The following is a 16,178-nucleotide window of genomic DNA, read 5'->3' as shown; positions in this document are numbered from 1 at the left end:
TAATGGTATTGATTTAATTGTAATTTCAACGTGGAGATGGAATGCTTGTCCGCTTTGTAAAGCGGGATAGGCGACGTACTGTGCTGTTGCAGGCTCAAGTGTTTCGGCGCACATTGTTCAGGGCTCATTGTTGAATATTAAAACCCGCAGCAGACGACCCCTCATGTTCTCACGTTCATCCAACGAGATCATTAGTTACGACTGCAATACAGTGCAGTGCAGTCCTCAAAACTGGACAGAGGATGAATGAAAAAATGTCGCATGGTCGTTTCTTGGTACATCTGGTCGATGGTCGTGTTCTGGTACGCCGTCATTCAGACGAATAGCTCCTCGACCGTGAACCGGGTCTGGACGCAGGCCAATGGCGGAAATTTCGTTCTACGGGGAACACCTACGTTGGCTTTCATGCGACCTATGGTAGTAATCGAAAGAACTATGACAGCTGTGGACAACACGAATATAATTTCGGACCAGTTGCATCCTTTCATGCGTGACACCTTCCAGACGACGATCGCGTCTTCCAGAGGGATAACTGTCCGTACCACAAGGCCAGAATTGTGCAACAGTGGTTCGAGGAGCGTGATAGTAATGTCTTACACATCTGTTTTACGAAAGTACGAGCACAGGAAATAGGTTCCCAGATATGTGGATGGCTCGAAGACTTCTTAAGTACTAGAAGCCAGTCCTCGACGGCGAGAGGTCGTCAGAGATAAGGATGTCGTCAGGAGTGCCCCAGAAAAGCGTGATAGGCCCGGTGTTATTTTCTTTATCGTGAATGATCTGGTGGACAGGGTGGGCAGCAATATGCGGTTGCTTGTTCATGATGCTGTGGTGTACGCGAAGGTGGTGAAGATGAATGACTGTAGGACGGTGCAAGATGACTTAGACAGAATTTCTAGTTGGTGTGATGAACAGCAGCTAGTTCTAAATATACAAAAATGGAAGTTCATGAGGATGAGTAGGAAAAACAAACGCATACTGTTTGGGTACAGCATTTTTAGTGTCTTGCTTGACACACTTACTCCGTTAAAATATCCGTGAGTAACGTAGCAAAGCGTTGTGAAATGGAACGGGCATGTGAGAACTGTGGCAGGGAAGGCGAATGGTCAACATCGGTTCACTGGGAGAATTTTGGGAAAGTGTGGTTCTTTTGTAAACGACACCACGTACAGGACGTTAGTTCGGCGTATTCTTCACTGCTGCTCGAGTGTTTGGGATCCGCACCATGTCCAGTTAAGTAAGTTCGAGCAGCATGTAAGCATTACGGAGATGCTTCGGGAACTCAAATGGGAATCCGCGGAGGGAAGGTGACGTTCTTCCCGAGGGACATTATTGCGAAAATTAAGAGAACAGGCGTTTGGGCCGACCAGGGCGGCCGAGCGGTTCTAGGCGCTACAGTATAGAACCGCGCGACCGCCACGATCGCAGGTTCGAATTCTACCTGGGACATGGATGTGTCTGATGTCCTTAGGTTAGTCAGGTTTAAGTAGTTCTAAGTTCTAGGAGACTGATGACCTCAGAAGTTAAGTCCCATAGTGCTAAGAGCCATTTGAACCATTTGAACAGGCGTTTGAAGCTGACTGCAGAATAATGCTACAAGCGCCAACATACATTTCGCATAACGAGCACGAAGGTAAGATACGAGAAATTACGGCTCATACGGAGGAATATAGACCGTCGTTTTCCCCTCGCTCTGTCTGGGGGTGGAACAGGGAAGAAAATGACTAGTGGTGGTACAGCGCTTGCCCTCCGCCAAACACCGTACGGTAGCTTGACGAGTGTGTATGCAAACGTAGATGCAGATGTAGGTGTGAACCTGATAGAACAATTTCTGGACTCTACGGGGCGAGTGCTCATCACCAACAAACTACTAGCCGGTAATTTACAAGAATTGCGTGACCTGGACGTAGATATCTGTGTCGGATACCTCCTGAAAGCTGACAACAACTTGTCTGTTCAGTGTCACGTACGGTCGTTACTGTATTGCTTTCCAAACGTGGAGCAACACTCTGTCAAGCAGGAGGTCATAATGTTTTGCCTCATCAGTGTCTGTTTAGCGTTTCGAAGTGCTGAAGAACATCTGACTACTGACTACTGTGTACAGCATTATCAAGGCAACAAGAAAGTTGTGCGTGTGCAGCATTACCAAGTCAGCAAGAAATATACAGGGTGTTACAAAAAGGTACGGCCAAACTTTCAGGAAACATTCCTCACACACAAAGAAAGAAAATATGTTATGTGGACACGTGTCCGGAAACGCTTTCTTTCCATGTTAGAGCTCATTTTATTACTTCCCTTCAAATCATATTAATCATGGAATGGAAACACACAGCAACAGAATGTACCAGCGTAACTTCAAACACTTTGTTACAGGAAATGTTCAAAATGTCCTCCGTTAGAGAGGATACATGCATCCATCCTCCGTCGCATGGAATCCCTGATGCGCTGATGCAGCCCTGGAGAATGGCGTGTTGTATCACAGCTGTCCACAATACGAGCACGAAGAGTCTCTACATTTCGTACCGGGGTTGCGAAGACAAAGCTTTCAAATGCCCCCATAAATGAAAGTCAAGAGGGTTGAGGTCAGAAGAGCGTGGAGGCCATGGAATTGGTCCTCCTCTACCAATCCATCGGTCACCGAATCTGTTGTTGAGAAGCGTACGAACACTTCGACTGAAATGTGCAGGAGCTCCATCGTGCATGAACCACATGTTGTGTCGTACTTGTAAAGGCACATGTTCTAGCAGCACAGGTAGAGTATCCCGTATGAAATCATGATAACGTGCTCCATTAAGCGTAGGTGGAAGAACATGGGGCCTAATCAAGACATCACCAACAATGACTGCCCAAACGTTCACAGAAAATCTGTGTTGATGACGTGATTGCACAATTGCGTGCGGATTCTGGTCAGCCCACGCATGTTGATTGTGAAAATTTACAATTTGATCACGCTGGAATGAAGCCTCATCCGTAAAGAGAACATTTGCACTGAAATGAGGATTGACACATTGTTGGATGAACCATTCACAGAAGTGTACCCGTGGAGGCCAATCAGCTGCTGATAGTGGCTGCATACGCTGTACATGGTACGGAAACAACTGGTTCTCCCGTAGCACTCTCCATACAGTGACGTGGTCAACGTTACCTTGTACAGCAGCAACTTCTCTGACGCTGACATTATGGTTATCGTCAACTGCACGAAGAATTGCCTCGTTCATTGCAGGTGTCCTCGTCGTTCTAGGTCATCCCCAGTCGCGAGTCATAGGGTGGAATGTTCCGTGCTCCCTAAGACGCCGATCAATTGCTTCGAACGTCTTTCTGTCGGGATAACTTCGTTCTGGAAATCTGTCTCGATACAAACGTACCGGCCGGCCAGTGTGGCCGTGCGGTTCTGGGCGCTTAAGTCTGGAACCCCAAGACCGGTACGGTCGCAGGTTCGAATCCTGACTCGGGCATGGATGTGTGTGATGTCCTTAGGTTAGTTATGTTTAAGTAGTTCTAAGTTCTAGGGGACTGATGACCACAGATGTTAAGCCCCATAGTGCCCAGAGCCATTTGAACCATTTGAACAAACGTACCGCGCCACGGCTATTGCCCCGTGCTAATCCATACATCAAATGGGCATCTGCCAACTCCGCATTTGTAAACATCGCACTGACTGCAAAACCACGTTCGTAATGAACACTAACCTGTTGATACTACGTACTGATGTGCTTGAGGCTAGTACTGTAGAGCAATGAGTCGCATGTCAACACAAGCACCGAAGTCAACATTACCTTCCTTCAATTGGGCCAACTGGCGGTGAATCGAGGAAGTACAGTACATACTGACAAAACTAAAATGAGCTCTAACATGGGAATTAAGCGTTTCCGGACACATGTCCACATAACATCTTTTCTTTATTTGTGTGTGAGGAATGTTTCCTGAAAGTTTGGCCGTACCTTTTTGTAACACCTGTATTAGATTGAAGTGAAAGTTGCATGGTGTCAGCTATCACGTTGTAGGCATGCCTCGTGCATTTCCGACTATTTTTTATCTTTAGCGAAATAAAAAAAAAAGTTTCGTGGACCCCGGCAGTAGCCAACTAGTGTTACAGGATGCAACCAACTCATCAGATTTCTTAGTGCAGTGCTGCGCGATTTTCTTCATGCGCTTATTATGCAGATCGACAGTTTGCAGGGCCTTAGTGATAGGAGCGCAGCCGCCTGGGTGAGGCCGCACGTGTTGACGTTGCAGGTGATGCTGCTGGGCGACTCCGGCGTGGGCAAGACGTGCCTGCTGGTGCGCTTCCGCGACGGCCGCTTCCTCAGCGGCAGCTTCATCTCCACCGTGGGCATCGACTTCCGGGTGAGCAGCCGCAGCAGCTGCCACCCCCGCAAGCCACCGCCGCCTCGCCGCCGACGCCCCCAGGGGGTCGCTGCGGTCACCGCTGCCGCCGCTACATCAGCGACGCCCCGCTGGTTCCATTCGCCTGCGGCCTCCCCTGCTATTGACAGTTCAGGATGTGCTGTCTTAGTCATCCTTAACTACATTCGTCAGCAAAACGATGTTCTACGATGTTCTAACTATGGAGAAAGTAGGAACGTCCACATGGGGAGGAGGGAGCGGGGGGGAGGGGGGGAGGGGGGGAGGGGGGGAGGGGGGGAAGTATGGGACCAGAATATGTAACACGACGCCTGAGTCCTGGCTATTATTTAGTCTAATAGGTGGCACCAGCTTTCACGTTTACACAAATTCCTTACCTTCTTCTTCTTCTTCTTCTTCTTCTTCTTTATCGTCGCCTTGTCCTACGTCACGTAGGGTCGGCGTTGCGCTTCTGGATACTTCTACATCTACATCTACATTTATACTCCGCAAGCCACCCAACGGTGTGTGGCGGAGGGCACTTTACATGGCACTGTCATTACCTCCCTTTTCCGTTCCAGTCGCGTACGGTTCGCGGGAAGAACGACTGTCGGAAAACCTCCGTGCGCGCTAGAATCTCTCTAATTTTACATTCCTGATCTCCTCGGGAGGTATAAGTAGGGGGAAGCAATATATTCGATACCTCATTCAGAAACGCACCTTCTCGAAACCTACACCGCGATGCAGAGCGCCTCTCTTGTAGAGTCTGCCACTTGAGTTTGCTTAACATCTCCGTAACGCTATCACGGTTACCAAATAACCCTGTGACGAAACGCGCCGCTCTTCTTTGGATGTTCTCTATCTCCTCCGTCAACCCGATCAATGAGCAATACTCAAGTATAGGTCGAACGAGTGTTTTGTAAGCCACCTCCTTTGTAGATAGACTACATTTTCTAAGGACTCTCCCAATGAATCTCAACCTGGTACCCGCCTTACCAACAATTAATTTATATGATCATTCCACTTCAAATCGTTCCGCACGCATACTTCCAGATGTAATCATACAATAAAGGATCCTTCTTTCTATGTATTTGCAATACATTACATTTGTCTAAAAAAAATGGTTCAAATGGCTCTGAGCACTATGGGACTCAACTGCTGAGGTCATTAGTCCCCTAGAACTTAGAACTAGTTAAACCTAACTAACCTAAGGACATCACAAACATCCATGCCCGAAGCAGGATTCGAACCTGCGACCGTAGCGGTCTTGCGGTTCCAGACTGCAGCGCCTTTAACCGCACGGCCACTTCGGCCGGCTCATTTGTCTATGTTAAGGGACAGTTGCCACTCCCTGCACCAAGTGCCTATCCGCTGCAGATCTTCCTGCATTTCGCTATAATTTTCTAATGCTGCAACTTCTCTGTATACTACAGCATCATCCGCAAAAAGCCGCATGGAACTACCGACACTATCTACTAGGTCATTTATATATTTTGTGAAAAGCAATGGTCCCATAACACTCCCCTGTGGCACGCCAGAGGTTACTTTAACGTCTGTAGACGTCTCTCCATTGAGAAGAACATGCTGTGTTCTGTTTGCTAAAAACTCTTCAATCCAGCCACACAACTGGTCTGATATTCCGTAGGCTCTTGATTTGTTTATCAGGCGACAGTGCGGAACTGTATCGAACGCCTTCCGGAAGTCAAGCAAAATAGCATCGACCTGGGAGCCTGTATCTAATATTTTCTGGGTCTCATGAACAAATAAAGCGAGTTGGGTCTCACACGATCGCTGTTTCCGGAATCCATGTTGATTCCTACAGAGTAGATTCTAGGTTTCCAGGAACGACATGATACGCGAGCAAAAAACATGCTCTAAAGTTCCACAATAGATCGACGTCAGAGATATAGGCCAAAAGCAATGTACAAGATCTTATAATTCACCTCTTCCAATCCAATGTTGTCGGAAGGTGGTGTTAAGATAACGCTGCATCTCAAGGTGAAAAATAAAATTATTGGAATCTTCGTAAAGTTGAGAAGCCAGTTTTGCAGCGTGTCCAGGTATCACATTCCCGTCACACTTTTACCCACAAAAAGGAAAGGTACATAAATTTTGTGAACAGAAACGGCACAAAGCATATTCAGTTTCGATGAGACTTTTTCATGTTGGAACACGACGCCAGGAGTTTGTGACGCCAAAATTCTTACGATATGGCGGTTTACTTTATCCGACAGATGAAACGCCCATTCGTCCGAAAAGATGAGTCGTTCGGGAAAAGTGTGCTCTGCCATACCCTACAGAACTGAAATGCAAAATTCGTACCCTCTGTTACGGTCACCGTGACGCAATTACTGCAGTAAATGCAACTTGTAAGACTTCATATGCAAGAGTCTTTTCAGAATATACTACACCACTGTTTGAGGATGTTGAAGTTCTTGGGACTACCCGTACTGTAGACTTAGGGGGCTCTGTGTGAACGCGTGTGGGATACGCTCGACATTTTCATCAGGCGTGCTTGACCGACGAGTGTTCTTCACTGTGCATATGCAACCATCTTCCAAGAATTTTGTATGCCAGTCACAAATCATAAATCTGATTGTACAGAGGCGGCTTCTTGCTGAATCGACGACGGAATGCTCGTTGCGCTTGGAACGTGAATTGACTTCGGTCAAATTCCAACACACTAAATGCTTTCTCTTGGAAGTAGTTACCATGTTGCTAAAAAAAAAAAAAAACAGCGGCGCAGCTGCGTCAAAACTTTGAACCTTCCTCTGTTCAGTGACATGCGCAATTTATAGTTTGTGTGTATAAAACAATTTGAACCTGTTCTTTATTTTTTAATCGCCCGGTGTAGCCACTGTTGGCAGCCGTGATTATTCCAGGAGAATAATTTAACACTTATGGACAGTAAGGGCCAGCTGGCCACAAATAAACGAAGGAGGCGTAAATTAATTGTTATTAGATTCATGTTGGTATTGTTCCACTCTTCAGTCTGAAGACAGATTGATGAATGTCTCTGTACTAGTCTATCCTGTGCCCGCATCTTGACCCTTGCCCAGCGAGGTACGGGTACGGGTTTTAGCTTCGATTGGGGGAGAGGGGGAGGAGGGATTTCAAAGTTTTCTACCGTTTCTCCCCCTTGACATTTCCTCCCCTGTCGTCCCGTCCTTAATATAACTTCACTTCAATCCTTTTGGACAAATAGACCGCAGATAAAGCAAAACTAACCACTTCGAGTGACTACTATATACCTGTTTTGACCTATTCACAGGTGACCTGTGCTCTGGCACACAGCGAGAATTTTTGGAACGTAGTTAGTTAAATTTATGCCGAGGCGAACAAAAAAGGATGAGATAACCAATGAAACGAATTGAGTGAATGTAAGTAAAAAACTCAGGGTACTGGAAAAGGCCACCATTTTAGATTAAGATGGCATGGTCATGTGAAACGTGCAGAAGAAAGCAGGATAGCCAAGAAATTCCTTGAAATGACGGTAAACTGGAAAAGACATGTTATTGCCAAGGACAAGATGGAAAAACATCGCTAAGTAGGTAGATAAAAGTGGCCTCCTTTGAGATAGGAGTATCTCATCAATTCACAAAACAGAACCTTAACCGCAAGATATCGTGAACAGAGGAATTGCTTTGAACTCTAAGAACGGCAATACCGGCGCAGATCTCCGAGCGCAGACGGACTGTCAGTAAAGTTTAATGTGCGCTTCCGGCACCTCTTCAACGACTTTTTCCCAGAAATGATTAATGAACTGCTTCATAATGCGACCATACACCGAGATCTGCACAAGGATAGAAAAAGTTTGTAGAGGCCTGTCACCACCGCCTGGTAATTTGCAGCTGCGACCTGCTATGGATAATGAACATAATAACAACAATTTTTACATCATTACTTAGTATATCGCTTGAGTAAAACTTCGAAGACGTTGATGGTAGTTCGAAGAAACATATCATTTTAAAAGCATTCATCTGAAAAATTCAGGGGTATAGTGTAACGCAATTTGACTTAAGAATAATACGAATAATAAGAACAAGTTCTCATAAGTTTGACACTGTGGTAATTCACTCGATATTAAATCGAAGTCTGTTTTCACCATTATCAGTATTTCATTAAGCACTGAGACTGTGAACACAGCCTACACACCCTATGGGTATGCAAGCGAAGAAATGGGTGACTACTGTTTCTTTCAGTCTTTTCTGTCTACCTTCTAGAAAGGCAGTCTTCGTTATTCCTTTCTTAGACGAGGGTCTTTCACTTTGCGTCTCGTCTTGCTTAGTTTCCTGGATTTTCTGGCTCTACGGATTCGTGAAACGCGTTTGTTGTTCGCAGCAGGTGCGTTGTCTGCGAATAGTTGTCCTTGTGCGAATGGGATGTTCTCTACGGCCTACCAGGTGGCAAGACCGTCCACGTGGTTAGCCTTCAGGAGAGCAACTAAAAGCAGCCTGTGCTAAACAAAAATTGTTATTTCTTAGAATTATCTGCCATTTTCTAGAACATTTAGTTTTGAAGCTGTTTTTCTCAAAACGTTAGCTGAAAATTTTCAGAATTTATACATATAGGCGGCCGCGGTGGCCATGCGGTTCTAGGCACTTCAGTCCGGAACCGCGTGACTGCTACGGTCGCAGGTTCGAATCCTGCCTCGGGCATGGATGTGTGATGTCCTTAGGTCAGTTAGGTTTAAGTAGTTCTAAGTTCTAGGGGACTGATGACCTAAGATGTTGAGTCCCATAGTGCTCAGAGCCATTTGAACCATTTGATACATGTAAAAGCATAAAGGTTTTCAGTAAAAACTTCTTTGGGGGTGGGGGGCAGGACTACCAAACACCGCCACCCTTAGATTCACGACTGTGAATAACTACCGCAACCTACCCGCTTACTGAAAAGTCAAATCTACTATATTTGCCACTCTTTCGTGCATGCTTCTCCCTTTACCAAATGAACTATGCCTTGAATACTGACCGAGCGAGATGGCGCAAAGGTTAACGCACTGGACTCGAAATCGTGAGGACTACAGTTCAAACCCACGTCCGGCCTTCTTGGTTTGGGTTTGCCGTGATTTCCCTAAATCACTTCAGGCAAATGCCGGGAAAGGCACGGTCGACTTCCTTCCACATACTTCCTCAATCCGAGCTTGCGTCCGTCTCTAATGACCTCGATGTCGACGGGACGTTAAACACTAATCTCCTCCTCCTCGCTCTTAAAGACTGGCTTGATGCTATGTCTCTTCAGAAGTTGGCTTATCTTATCTATCACTGAATTACAAAATGGGAATACAGAGACTTTTTACTCTCCTTCGCAGCGGTGTTCTGCTTGCTGATAACTCCTGAAATTCTATCTTATATTTACTTATATTTTTTTATTTTTTATTTTACACGTCTAGTTCCGTAGGACTAAATTAAAGAGCCGATCGCCATACTCGCGGAACGCGTCAGTACATGAAATTACAACAGAAAAGTACGAGTTATTGCTTGTAAAATAAAATTTTAATGAATCCAAAAGGGACGACAAGCTGTAAGTTTATATAAACGCAGTCAACAATGTAACTTAGGAATTAGCTTCATTCGACAGAATAGAAGGAGTGATCCGTAAGGAAACTCTTCTGGTTCGATTTGAAGCCACGTGGGTTACCGCTAAGTTTTTTGAATTCTTGTAGTAGCTTATTAAAAATGAATGCAGCAGAATGCCGCACATTTTTCTGAGAAAGAATCAAGGAGGTCCATCCAAATGCAGATTGGATTTCTGTCTAGTACTAAATTGAGTGAAACCTGCTAATTCGTGAGATTAAGATGAGATTGTTAACAATAAACGAAGTAAAGGAATATATGTATATACATATACTAAGAGGCCAATGTCAGAATACCGAGGCTAATCAAGAGGTTTGCGAACTTACACCACTTATTGTTAGAGCCGCCAGTTTCTGAACCAAAAATACCCTTTGAGAATGGGAAGAGTTACTCCAAAATGTGATATTATACGTCATAAGCGAATGAAAATAAGCAAAGTAGACTGATTTTCATCAAGAACTACCAGCGACACCAGATAATGTTACAACATTAAAAAAAGTCATGAACAAGGTTCCATGACAGTTTACTATCTATCTAAACGCCTAGAAATCTCTGTTCAGTCTCTCTAATCGCATGCCCATTCTGCGTAAATGGAACGTCAGGTTTCCGTGAATTGTGTGTTGTAAACTGTAAAAACTGAATCCTACCGTGATTTAGCTTTAGTTTACTTTTACAAGCCATGAGCTTATGTCTTCAACTGCTCTATTTGAAACAGTGCCGTTGTTTCACACAACATACTTTACTACCAAGCTGGTGTCATCAGAAAACAAAAATATTTTAGAATCACCTGTAATACTAGAAAGCATTCTCGCAAAGGATCTCCCGCAGGTGGTTCAGTCTTAACGAGAAGTTTGTAACATCAGAGACGGCTTCAGCTCAATGAATCCAGGTCCTCACAACAACACTATTTAGAACCGGTGGTAATGCCAAAAAGCGTTGAGGTACCTGCCCGCATAAGAGGGTTTTCTGTGTACACCATGGTTGCGAAACCAGACGAGGACGTCATGAAAGGGAAATCCACGGTTTTCTTCAACTTCCACCTCGAACTTGATGCTGTCGTTACCGTTATGGTGCATTCCAGTAACTCCCCCAGTTTCTCACGTCTCTGTGGTCAGACGATGAGTGTCTTATCGCTGTAGCGGTTACTCTATCAAACTTCATTAGTGGGAGGGGCAGAGAAAACCAAAAGAAAAGCTACGTGCCTCGCGACGAGCCACTCAGAAATGTTGAGGATTTTGCAATCAGAGACATTACCAGAAAGATGCCTGCATATCGTAGACCATTTTACAACACCGGACACGTATCAAGTAACGTACACTACTGGCCATTAAAACTGCTACACCAAGAAGAAATGCAGATGATAAACGGGTATTCATTGGACAAATATATTTTACTAGAACTAACATGTGATTACATTTTCATGCAATTTCTCTGCATAGATACTGAGAAATCAGTACCCAGAACAACCACCTCTGGCCGTAATAACGGCCTTGATACGCCTGGGTATTGAGTCAAACATAGCTCGGATGGCGTGTACAGGTACAGCTGCCCATGCAGCTTCAACATGATACCACAGTTCATCAGGAGTAGTGATTGGCGTATTGTGACGAGCCAGTTGCTCGGGCACCATTGACCAGACGTTTTCAGTTAGTGAGAGATCTGGAGAATGCGCTGGCCAGAGCAGCAGTCGAACATTTTCTGTATCCAGAAAGGCCCGTATAGGACCTGCAACATGCGGTCGTGCATTATCCTTCTCAAATGTAGGGTTTCGCAGGGATCGAATGAAGGGTAGAGCCACGGGTGGTAACACATTCGACATGTAACGTCCACTGTTCAAAGTGCCGTCAATGCGAACAAGACGTGACCGAGACGTGTAAACAATGGCACCCCAAACCATCACGCCGGGTGATACGCAGTATGGCGATGACGAATACACGCTTCCAATGTCTGTTCACCGCTATGTCGCACAACACGGATGCGACCATCATGATACTGTAAGCAGAACCATTCGTGCACTCAGGTTCGTCGTTGCGCTCCTGTCTGCGATACAGCGTCAAGGGTAACTGCAGACGTGGTCTCCGAGCTGATAGTCCATGCTGCTGCAAACGTCGTCGAACTAATCGTGCAGCTGGTTGTTGTCTTGCAAATGTCCCCATCTGTAGACTCTGGGATCGAGACGTTTCTACACGATCCGTTACAGCCGTGTGGATAAGATGTCTGTCATCTGGACTGCTAGTGATACGACACCGTTGGGATCGACCAAGGAGTTCCGTATTACCCTCCTGAACCCACCGATTCCATATTCTGCTAACAGTCATTGCATCTCGACCAACGCGAGCAGCAATGTCGCGATACGATAAACCGCAATCGCGATAGGCTACAATCCGACCTTTATCAAAGTCGGAAACGTGATGGTAGGCATTTCTCCTCCTTACACGAGGCATCGGAACAACGTTTCACCAGACAACGCCGGTCAACTACTGTTTGTGTATGAGAAATCGGTTGGAAACTTTGCTCATGTCAGCACGTTGTAGGTGTCGCCACCGGCGGCAACCTTGAGAGAATGCTCTGTAAAGCTAATCGTTTGCATATCACAGCATCTTCTTCCTGTCGATTAAATTTCGCGTCTGTAGCACGTCGTCTTCGTGGTGTAGCAATTTTAATGGCCAGTAGTGTATTACTTTCTTCAACATACTCGTATATTGAGGTGACAATTCATGGGATAGCGATACTGACACACAGATGGCGGTAGTAACGCGTACACAAGCTAGGGCAGTGCATTGGCAGATGTGTCATTTATGATTCATGTGAAAAGATTTCCGACGTGGTTACGCCCGCACGACGGGAATTAACAGACTTTGAATTCGGAATGGCTGTTGGAGCTAGATGCATGGGGCATTCCATTTCGGAAATCATTAAGGAATTCAGTACTACGAGTTCCACAGTGTCTAGAATGTGCCGCTCTGTCTCACCACGGACGACGCAGTGACCGAAGGCCTTCAATTCACGACCGAAAGCAGCGGCGTTTGGTTAGAGCTGCCAGTACTAACAGACAAGCAAAACTGCTCTAAATAACCACAGAAATAAATCTGGGGTCGTACGACGAAGGTATCCGTTTGGGCAGTGTGGCGAAATCTGGCGTTAATGGGCTGTGGCAGCAGACGACCGACACCGTTCCCTTTGCTAACGGCACAGCATGCCTGCAGCACCGCTCCTGGGCCCATGACCATATCAGTTAGACCTTAGACTACTGGAAAACAGTGGCCTGGTCGGATGAACCCCGATTTCAGTCGGTAACAGCTGATGGTAGCGTCCGGGTGTGGCGCAGACCCCATGAAACCATGGACCGAAGTTGTTAACAAGGCACTACGCAAGTGATCCAAGTGAACCGATCATTGACTGGAAATGGTTATGTTCGGCTTCTTGGAGACCATTTGTAGCCTTTCACGGACATCATGTTCCCAAACAACGACGGAATTTTTATGGATGACAATGCGCCATGTCACTGGGCCACAATTGTCTACGGTTTATTTGAAGAATATTCTGGACAATGATTTGACCACCCAGATCGCCCGATATGAATCCCATTTAATATTCATGGCACGTAATCTAGAGGTTAGTTTTTGCACAAAATCCTGCAGCGGTAACACTTTCGCAGTCACGGACTGCTGTAGAGGCAGCGTGGCCCAATAAATCTGCAAGGGACTTCCAACGACTTGTTGAATCCATGTCACATCCAGTTGCTGCACTGCGCCGGGAAAAGGGATGTGCGACACGATATTCGGAGGTACCCTATAACTTTTGTCGTCTCGGTGTATATCTGGCGTAATGACCATAACAGAGAACGTTAGAAAAAATTGAGTACATAGAAAGCTACGGTGGCAGTTTTCTTTCCCCACGCACTATTCAAGAATGGAGACTGAAGAGGGAAATCGATTCTGATACAGATGTGCACTCCCCACACACGATATGGTGGCTTTCGGAGTACGGATGTTGAAGACTATAATACTTATTTGACGGCGGCCTTGTGAGACTGTGCGTCCAGAGCTTATTGACGGGGTAGTCTGCGGTCACCTCTGCTGTGTCAACAGTGTCGGATTTACGCCAGCGATAAAGGGACAGATAAACAATGCACGCTTCGTTATTGGTTATTGTTTCAAGAGGAACGCTGTCACGCCCTGCTCGTGTTTATCATCATCGACGTCGCTAAGAGATTACATCCATAAATTGTTGTTTTTTTTCCCTCTGGAAAACGTTAGGTTTGCCGTATGCAAGCATCCATTTTCCATGGCGATGTGACGATTTTCGTCAAGTTCGAGTGATTTAATAGCGGGCAACGATAATTACTCTTCACTTTCGTATTTTTCGTGTATACCGTCCACAAGTCTTCACATTTTTTTTCCCGAGATGAATATCTCTTTTCACTACTCATCTAACGTAACAACAGAACAACATAAACTATTTTCCTAGAATTAAATGGAAAACAGAGCATTTAACTTCAGATACCACGTTTCTTGAGTTACGTAATTTTCTTCTGAACGCTTTTTATTGAAAGCAGTTCAAAAACACGATGAAGCATCGCTCCAAACAACAAAAAGATAGAAAAGTAATTCGAAAAGATGAAATCAGTGCAAACATTGGCTCATTTCTGAATCTAAGGATTCTGCATTACTCTAATGAGTGCTCTTTACACTACAAAGTTCCAGGTAAATGTAGGAGCGCCGTTTTTATAACTATTTTCAGATAAAGAAGTCGAAATGAATGCGAAAATTGCTCTGGCAGATACGTCATGTAAGATTTTTTTTTTTGTCATCAGTCTACTGACTGGTTTGATGCGGCCCGCCACGAATTCCTTTCCTGTGCTAACCTCTTCATCTCAGAGTAACACTTGCAACCTACGTCCTCAATTATTTGCTTGACGTATTCCAATCTCTGTCTTCTTTTACAGTTTTTGCCCTCTACAGCTCCCTCTAGTACCATGGAAGTCATTCCCTCATGTCTTAGCAGATGTCCTATCATCCTGTCCCTTCTCCTTATCAGTGTTTTCCCCATATTCCTTTACTCACCGATCCTGCGTAGAACCTCCTCATTCCTTACCTTATCAGTCCACCTAATTTTCAACATTCGTCTATAGCACCACATCTCAAATGCTTCGATTCTCTTCTGTTCCGGTTTTCCCACAGTCCATGTTTCACTACCATACAATGCTGTACTCCAGACGTACATCCTCAGAAATTTCTTCCTCAAATTAAGACCGGTATTTAATATTAGTAGACTTCTCTTGGCCAGAAATGCCTTTTTTCCCATTGCGAGTCTGCTTTTGATGTCCTCCTTGCTCCGTCCGTCATTGGTTATTTTACTGCCTAGGTAGCAGAATTCCTTAACTTCATTGACTTCGTGACCATCAATCCTGATGTTACGTTTCTCGCTGTTCTCATTTCTACTACTTCTCATTACCTTCGTCTTTTTCCGATTTACTCTCAAACCATACTGTGTACTCATTAGACTGTTCATTCCGTTCAGCAGATCATTTAATTCTTCTTCACTTTCACTCAGGATAGCAATGTCATGTAAGATACAAACTAGAATAATCTGTAAGGAGTGCAGATAATGAATGAAGTACTTCTTTCAAAGGAGCAAAATGGTTCTAAGAAGCGCAGATCTTGCATCGATAATGTGTTCATTATGAAACGGGTGACAGAGTGAAGAATAGAGTATAGTAATGAAGCTCACATAGCATTTATGGATGACATGAAGGCTTTTGACCAAACACATAGAGAAATTTTCTGGAGCACAATTGAACGAGTGAGCGGTCGTCAATTTAAAAGCTTTACAACTGAAGCAGTGATTTCCAGACAATTTCCAGAAAAAAGTGCATATCACACTCATATTGGAATACGTATACAAAAATACAACAATGAAGACCAAAATTGATTCAAAAATTTCTGATAAAATCCTCGTAAATCTGGATATTAGACAAGTGTGTACTCTGTCATCCGCTCTTTCTGATGAATGTGCTGATGATCTCTTGAGAGTGTAAACTCTGGTTTAGAAAAATCATACGAAACCACCATCCACAAATTGATCTTCTTGCGCGAAAAATATAATATGACGATCTCTATTGGAAAGACAAAAGTGGTTACATTTAGGTAAATCGAATACATAAAACCAAAAATTGTCGTTTTTGCAAAGTAAAAAAATTTAATTATGTTGGAAATCATGTAAGATATCTAGGAATCAAGATGCAGAAAAAGGTCT

The 16,178-nt window shown here is 44.7% G+C and overlaps 1 protein-coding gene across 1 annotated transcript in view; it reads left to right on the top strand.

Moving 5' to 3' along the window:
- The window catches only part of LOC126197869 (ras-related protein Rab-37-like), a 359,311-nt gene that overhangs the window by 275,526 nt on the left and 67,607 nt on the right, over positions 1-16,178 (top strand). Inside the window, exon 3 of the mRNA XM_049934672.1 lies at positions 4,237-4,347. Coding sequence (XP_049790629.1) covers positions 4,237-4,347 — 111 coding nt within the window. The remainder of the gene's footprint in view (positions 1-4,236; positions 4,348-16,178) is intronic.

This window comes from Schistocerca nitens, chromosome 1 (genome assembly GCF_023898315.1).
Source record: "Schistocerca nitens isolate TAMUIC-IGC-003100 chromosome 1, iqSchNite1.1, whole genome shotgun sequence".
Taxonomy (NCBI): Eukaryota; Metazoa; Arthropoda; class Insecta; order Orthoptera; family Acrididae; genus Schistocerca; species Schistocerca nitens.
Note: the sequence above shows the minus strand (reverse complement) of the source record. Positions and strands in the feature narration are given on the sequence as shown.